The sequence below is a fragment of the Humulus lupulus genome, chromosome 9 (assembly GCF_963169125.1).
Source record: "Humulus lupulus chromosome 9, drHumLupu1.1, whole genome shotgun sequence".
Taxonomy (NCBI): domain Eukaryota; kingdom Viridiplantae; phylum Streptophyta; class Magnoliopsida; order Rosales; family Cannabaceae; genus Humulus; species Humulus lupulus.
This window is the reverse complement of record NC_084801.1, coordinates 77,512,071-77,520,432: the sequence shown is the minus strand read 5'-3', so window position 1 is coordinate 77,520,432 and position 8,362 is coordinate 77,512,071. Positions and strand designations below refer to the sequence as shown.

Sequence of the window (8,362 nt, the reverse complement as noted above, 5' to 3'; positions counted from 1 at the left end):
ACTCCCAGGGTCTCCATATTTATAGGAGAAGGCACCTGGAAGTTGGTAAGGAGGTCATCCCGTGACCTTCTTATTTGTCATATCAACTCTGTGACATTCATGATTAATTCCTAAACCTGACACATAAGTATGGTCAAATCGATAGATAAGGAGATAATGGGCCGCACGGCCCAACCCAGCCGTGTGTGTCTAAATACGCACGTTCCTGCTGCGTGTTCGAGAAGTCAGGGAGATATCAGACACGTGATGTCAGATATAGGCACGTTTATCTTGCGTGTGTTGACTTTAGAAAGGGTCAGAGATCCATGAGAAGTTCGTACCACGAGCTGCTTCCCTGACCCGACCTTCGACCTTCAGACTCCTTCCCCCAGTCTTGGGCAGCCTTGGCGAGTCCTTGAGGATCCCTCGACCTTCGACCTGGGGAAATTTACGGACTAACCGTGATTAGTCCGAGGCTCGACCTGCTAATCAGCCCGTGGGAAAACCAGGGCGTACAATGATTAATACCCATAATTAAAGATAAAATGACTAAAATATCATTGATTTATGTTTTTTGACTTGTTGTTTATATTTCAAATCCTAATGATTTACGTTTTAAATGATTGTAGTTTGCAATTTGAATGGTTGTAGTTTACATTTCAAAGCCTTGAGGTTTATATTTTCAAATGGTTGTGGTTTATATTTCAAAGTGAATAAATAAATATTGTAATTAGAAAAGTAAATATTAATTAACAAATTTAAAATTTTGGGTAAAAATATAAGGGGATAACTAAATCTAGGTACTACATTTAATTTCTTCATACCACTTCAACTTGTGTAATTTTAAATGATATTTGATTAATGAGTTTAATATCAATAGTAGTCTAGAAGGAAGACTCAGTACATTAGATTAGTATTGTACTATTAATTTATATTATTTCGATGTATTAATATCATTCTACTACTTATAATGTTTTAAGTTATATGTAATACATTGTAGTGATGTTATATGAATTACTAACATAAAGACCTAATCTTATCTACATAGTATCTCAAATATTGTATCGTAGTATAATTGTAATCATAGGAATGGCATTGATGTAGGGCGGCAACGACTAGTAAAAGTTAGGCCTTGGGAGCTACTGCAGTCAACTTGTTGATGCTTGACCATTATAAAGCCGTAATTAACGCCTTCTGTTTGGAGACTTAAAATTCATTTTTTTTATTCAATTCTTTCTTTCCTATTTATCAAATAGGTATTTAGTTTCTGAAACTTATAGAAACTTCTCTCAACTCAAAATTAAATATCTAAATAAATAAAACTACGGTTGATATATATATATATATATTTTTTGGACTAAGTGTTTTGTCTAATTATCTGTTTTGACTTTGTGTTTTGACAAATAATTTTTTAAACTCTGTATTTTATAAAATGGTTCAAATAAAATCTTAAACTCGATTTTAGTCAAATTTTTCTGAGCTAAAATTACAAATAATTTACCAAACTAAAAATTTAAAGAAAAAATAAAATTATTTTGCCTAACAACTGTGTTGTTATATTCAAAATTTTCTTCATCAAAATTGTGTTTAAGAGTTTATTTGAACTATTTTATAAAACACAAAATCTAATAAAATGAACTTATCAAAATACAGCATCCAAATAGGTAATTAGACAAAATAAAATATAAAAAAAAAAAGTATAATCCCATAAAACTATTGTCTCATTATTTTTGTTTTCAACATGTATAATATATTATTATAAAAAAAATTACGAAACTTTCCTTTGAAAATATACTCATGTTTTAAAATTTAAATAATACTCATTTACGACATAGCTAGAAAATTTTGTTGACATCATGTCAGAAATACTGGAGATATCAAATTCGACTTGGTACCTCATCTTACTCCTCTGCTTCGCTATTCAGTTAATCCCAGTGGCCTATGAAAAGAACAGTCTGATTGCGTAAAAAACTTTGGGATTTTATGTTTAAATTTAAACATTGTGTGTCGTGATGTATTACATAAATTTGATTTATCTGAAATTCTTGCCTTTATAAAACAAAAGTAAAATGGTGTTTTGGGTCAAATCAAATATATAATCACAAGTAGATTTTCTGTTTTAAAAATTTATATTAAAAAAATATATATATATATATTAAAAAAAATTTAAGGACTCTTGTTTTAGGGAAAGTGTAACAATTTTTTTAAAAAAGACAAAAAAAATGTTGCCATTCAAATTTTCATAAAAAATAACATTTTAAGTAAGGAGTAACCCATCACGATTAGTGTTGATTAATAACCCTTCTTCGGTGGGGGCAACAATTGTTTGAGTAACAAAAATAGTCTTATTACATGAATTAACTAAATAAAATTTGCGTAGAATGAAAAATTTGAGTAAATACAGAGAAAACTAATTGGTTAATTAAGTTACACCTACTTTTTTTCTCTCTCTCTACATCTATATTTAAATAAATTCATTATACATTCTTAAAATTTCTTTACATACAACTTTTATATATTTATTGGTACAAAATTACCCATTAATAAATACTTTTATTTCTTATTCACAATAGAAGTTGTAAACATTTCTTTTATAATTTTAATAAAATGTGGTTTATTATTTTTAAATATATATATATATATGATAGAATGAAATATTTATATGTCTACATATAATAATATTTAAAAAGAAATTAATAATATAAATAAAATAAGAATAGAAAAAATCATAGTGTAGATAGTAGTATACATGCATTAACTATTTTTAATTTATAATGTATCTCACAATATCATTTGGTGAATATGATGAAAAAAAAGATATTCAATCACTTGATAAAAAACAAATTATCACACAAATTTATAAGATAAAAAAAATGATATACATGCCTTTATTATTTTTTAAATAAATATAATTTAATTATTTAAATTATCATAAAATTTCTTAAAAATATTCTATTTTAATTAATTAATTTATTTATTTTTATTTAAGTTTAAGTTTGTTCTAGTTTTTGAATTTGGCAGTGACAAAAAAAATTATATGTTTAATATAATATTAAATTTAAGTTTAATTAAATTTTATTTAAGTTATAAAATATATGTTTTTGTTATTTTAAATAATTATCATTATAAAATATCTGAAAAATATCTTATTTTAATTTATTTAATTTTATTTAAGTTTAAGTCATGTGTACAATGTACAGTTAAATATAAGAATAATTTGTTAAATAAGAATATTTCGTTAAAGTTAACTAAAAAAATAAAAAAAACCGTTAAAACAAAAAATTTCCGTCATCTACACATTTTTTATATAAAAGATATAATTTAAATATAATTAAAACATATCAAGCACTCTCAATTAAAATTATTAATTTTTTACAAATAAAAAATAATTATTCACAATTTTAATTTTAATTCAAATTAAGAACAAATATAAACAAAAATAGTTTGATTTCTTTAACAAAAAATAATCTAATTAAAATCAAATTATTAGTAAAATAACAATATTCAATTTTTATACTTGTATAAATTAAAATATGTACAAAATTTTTCTTAAAATTGATTAATTAATATATAAAATGATGTGTTATTTTTGAGTTATGCCAAAAATAAATTTATATTTTTTTTTAATATTTAATAAGGACATTTATGTCAATTTATCAAGTATATATTTAGTAATAATGAATTAATGGTAGAGGTGAAGATAGAAAAAGAAGGAACACAGCAACAACCAAAATATTTTTCTAAAGTTTTATTAGAGAGTTTTTTTGGAATATTCTATTATTGAATATGTTTGTATTTATTTTAAATTTTATTACTACATTTAGTTTTTTTTCTAAAAAAAGAAATCTCAGTTTTTTTGTTTGTATCTGAAAAACGGACAAAAAAAATGAAATTCTTTAAAAATTATTTAATTTTTCCTTATAAAATCCAAGATGAAATTAATCCAAAAATAAAAATGAATGGCAGAAATGTTATAAAACATCTTTATAGAATATTTATTCGTCTTGGTTTTATGCAACAACCAAAGATTTGGCCGAACAGACCCAAAACTTCTATAAGCGTGGAGTCATAAACATAATCAATCAAGTGATGAACCCCTATTAGTCATTTAAAGATGCTAGTGGTTGTAATGCGAACAAAAATTAGGCGGCTTCTCAAAGTTCACACGTAAATTTATAAGTATAGATTCAAACTAATTGATATATGCATCTACGGGTGGCCACTTGGGCCAACATACCATACGATAATACACACGACACGACACGAAAATAAATGAGTTTGAGTGATACGAATAATAATCGTGTTCATGTTTGTATTTGAGTTTGACATTTTTAATAATTGTGCCGTGCTCATGTTTACCTTATTTGTGTCGTATCATAACCGTGTTGATCCGTTTAATAATCGTGTCGTGTCATAATCGTGTCAACACGATAACTCAAATAATTATAAAAATGTTTTATGATTTTTTCATATAGATACGATTAATTGTGACAATTTCATATTGTGTCATGACACATTAATCGTGTTATCGTGTCGTGTTCGTGTCATGTTCGTGTTTTTGACACGTTTAATAATCGTGTTGTATTCATGTTTAACTTAATCGTGTCGTGCCATAATTGTGTTGATACGAATCTCATACATTTACATGAATTGTCAGCTCTATATATATCTATGATTAATTCACCTAAAAAACATTACTCTATCAATTTTTTTATATAATCATAAAAATTTGTAATATTAAATTAAAGCTAGTAATTTCAAGATGATTTTAGCTTCTAGAGTAAAAAAAAAAACATTTTGAAAGTATTTGAGTAAAAAATGAAAAATATTTTTTTAATTTATTTAAAAAAAAAATGTTTGAGAAACAATGATTTATAACTTTTTTTCAAAAGGATTTTTGAGATTTTTTTTTCTAAATTAGAATAATTTTTATTTTCCTAATTTACTCTTAAAAGATTTTTTTTATTGATGATATACAAACACTTTAAAAAAGAATTTTAATAATTTTTTTTATATAATATCCAAACATAAAAATTAAGTTATACTTTTTACTTATGTTATGATTTTAGTTATAAACAAAAACATAAATTTTGCCAAAAGGACACTAAAAAAGAACTCTATATTATAAAAATATTTAATTCTTTTATTACCATATTAACATGATTTCCAAATTATAAAAAAAATATATGTTATATTTTCTTAAACTAAAGTAAAATATTAATCTTAAAATATTTTAGACAATACTTTATTATTTAAAATTGTTATCAAATTTTTAAATTTGTGAGATTCTAATAACAAACCAACACGCATGCTCATTTATTCTCATTCAAATCAAAATATTGTTAGTTTTTTTCAGGGAAAATTATTGTTAGTAATATCTTAATATAATCTCTTTATATTAATTTTATAAAATTAGTTTAGTAGCAAAAGTTTTAAAAAATTTCTACTATTTTTTTTTTTTTTAAAAAGAGAAATTTGCTATGTTCCTTCACGATGTTGTACCCAAGACGACTCCTTGACTCTACTCTGCTTATTCCAAAGCCATGAACACATATCACTATAAGAGTGTTGCTATTTGACACTTTAAGGTGCCCAATGTAATATGTCGGCCTTAAGGGCATGTTACATTCTAAGTTGGTGCTCGGTCAGATGAGCACGCAAGGGTGGAGGCTAGTGAGCATGGTGTCAGCTCTCCACCACCCCATGGCGCAAGTGCATCAAGTGAGTTGCTACTAGTCGGTAGGGCTAGTAGGGCGGGCATATAAGGACCACGAGGGGACTCGTATGTCTCCATGAGTAGGAGTACTTATGGACATTACCGTGTTGCCCCGGTAGTGCGTTGAAGTGTGCTGCCAGAGGTTTATGAGTACCATTCTCTTTGTTTGCTGGTATGCTGCTTGCATGGAACGTGGCCCAAACCTTCGAGAGATGTCGTGGCGCGCCATGACCACGAGTCTTGACACGAGATGGCAGGAGAAGTCATTCGTGGAACTTACTAGCATACAAACATTGAAAGGTGCACAATGCTTGAGAATGACAGTGGTCTAGTGTGTGCTACTAGTGTGGCAGCTAGTCTCGAGGGCCTGCAACATACGTGAAGACATGGTGCCTTGATGATTGGACCATGGACTTATGGGACCCCTTGGTCTATGACGGGAGCTATTCTAATAGTATCGAATGGGGCATGACAAGAGGTGTTGGTACATCAGCTTGGTGTTGGCTCTTGGCCATACCTGCTACCTTGGCTTGTGAATGTCGAGGTGAACATCGGTGTTGGGATTTGCCTTGCTATAGTGGGAACCCATGGACAATGTGAGTATCTTGGATAGAGAGCCTTGATGCACGAATGCACTTAAGCATGACTTCGCGGGAGTTGTTTGAGAGACAGAAGTGTGCAGAGGCACACGGTCGTGCGAAAAATGTGCTCATTGTTATCTGAATGGTTAGAAGGTTGACCTTGGCTTAGAGGAGTCAATATGTCGCACGGGCATTTCTGCTGTCAAAATGTCAGCCTGTGACACCCAACACCACATGAGGTGGCACCCTATGGTTAGTTAATAATACCCCATAATATTTATTAAATTCAAATGTGTTGAACCCAATATTAGATTGCAGCAATAGTGGTGCATCACCTCCTTATGGTGTTGGACACGAATAATGCCCGTTAGCCATTCCCTTACTATAAATACATCCAACTCCCACACCTTGGTATCTCATCAAACACACCTCGTTTCATTTAGTAATACTTAGCGACACAGACACACACCTCCATACCACATCCCTACCCCAAAATGGCTTCTCCTAATGTAGCCAAAACTCTAGTAAGCCTCATTGTGCTAGGGACTATCCTAGCAGGAGCCCTGCCCAATGTGATGGCTCAAAACTGTGGTTGCAGCCCTGACCTTTGCTGCAGTAGGTTCGGATTCTGCGGTTCCAGCGATGCCTACTGCGGCGAAGGTTGCCAAGCCGGACCATGTAAAGGTTCTCCCAGTAACAATGGTGGTTCGGTAGCTTCTGTAGTGACACCACAATTTTTCAATGGGATAGTCAACAAGGCTACTGGGAACTGTCCCGGCAAGAGCTTCTACAACCGAGATGCCTTTATCAATGCTGCGAACTCGTTTGGTCAATTTGGGTCTGGCTCTGCTGATCAATCTAAACGTGAGATTGCAGCTTTCTTTGCCCAGATTACCCACGAAACTGGATGTAAGATATCATCATCTATCTTCTCTCACACTTTTTTATTCATTTGCTTCGGTATAAAATCAGGTATCAGTTATGACATGTAAGTAATTTCCTTTGTGCAGTTCTATGCCATATAGAGGAGATCGGAGGTGCAAGTCAAGATTACTGCGACAGGTCAAGAACAGATTATCCGTGCAACCCAAGCAAGAAATACTACGGCCGTGGACCACTTCAGCTGACATGGAACTATAACTATGGAGCTTTTGGCAAGGCCAACAACATTGATGTCTTGAACGCACCTGAAAAATTGGCACAGGACGCCGTCGTTTCGTTCAAATCTGCTTTGTGGTTCTGGATGGAGAATGTTCATTCTGTGATGGGCCAAGGATTTGGTGCCACCACAAGAAAGATCAATGGTGCTCTTGAATGCGATGGCAAGCAGCCTGACAAAGTTCAAGCTCGCATCAACTATTACAATGACTATTGCAGACAGCTTGGTGTTGCTCCTGGGAACAATCTCTCTTGCTAAGAAAGTTATAATAATCTATAATAAATATAGATGGTCATCAGCTTTTTCAGCTGATTGCTTCTAATATTATATATATAAATATATATATATATATATGTGTGTGAATAAAGAGGTGGTGGCCTTGTCTGAATAGTCGCTGCGAACTGTACTTTCTCATCAAAATTGTTCCATTTCAAAACGAATAATCTATATTTAATTGTTTTGGAAAACATAATGAGTAATACATACAAAGAGCAATAGTTATAATAAATTTTCACTAAAAGAAAATAGTTATAATAAATTGTAGACCAATCTTGCCATTTTATCGTTACAGCATGTGTGTAAAGAATATGAGTTCACAATTAGTTATGTTCTAAATATAGATCAAAACCCATTATATATTCTTCTTTTAATTAAGCCAACTAATTAATTTGTCGTCAAGACTTGAGTATGGTGTACGTACACGATATATCAATTCACCCACAATGTAATAATAGGCCTTCCACATCAATTTTAGACCGTGCGTGCCTTTCTTGATTAGTATTATCATTTAAAAATGGAATTTTTTCATAAATGTGAATTTTTTTTACAAAAATATATGCACATTTAACTTTTCAATTATTTTATGACTTTTTTATTTGAAAATTATTTTTTGAGATATTTTCTATATATTTATAAAAATATTATAAT

General features: G+C 30.2%; 1 protein-coding gene across 1 annotated transcript; it reads left to right on the top strand.

Annotated features, from left to right (window-relative positions):
- The first annotated feature begins 6,688 nt into the window (after positions 1 to 6,688).
- LOC133801197 (endochitinase EP3-like) lies at positions 6,689 to 8,005 on the top strand. Its single transcript, XM_062239365.1, has 2 exons — positions 6,689 to 7,185; positions 7,287 to 8,005. The coding sequence occupies exons 1-2, from the start codon at positions 6,771 to 6,773 to the stop codon at positions 7,691 to 7,693; spliced, it is 822 nt and encodes a 273-aa protein (XP_062095349.1). The 5' UTR covers positions 6,689 to 6,770; the 3' UTR covers positions 7,694 to 8,005.
- The last annotated feature ends 357 nt before the right edge of the window (positions 8,006 to 8,362 follow it).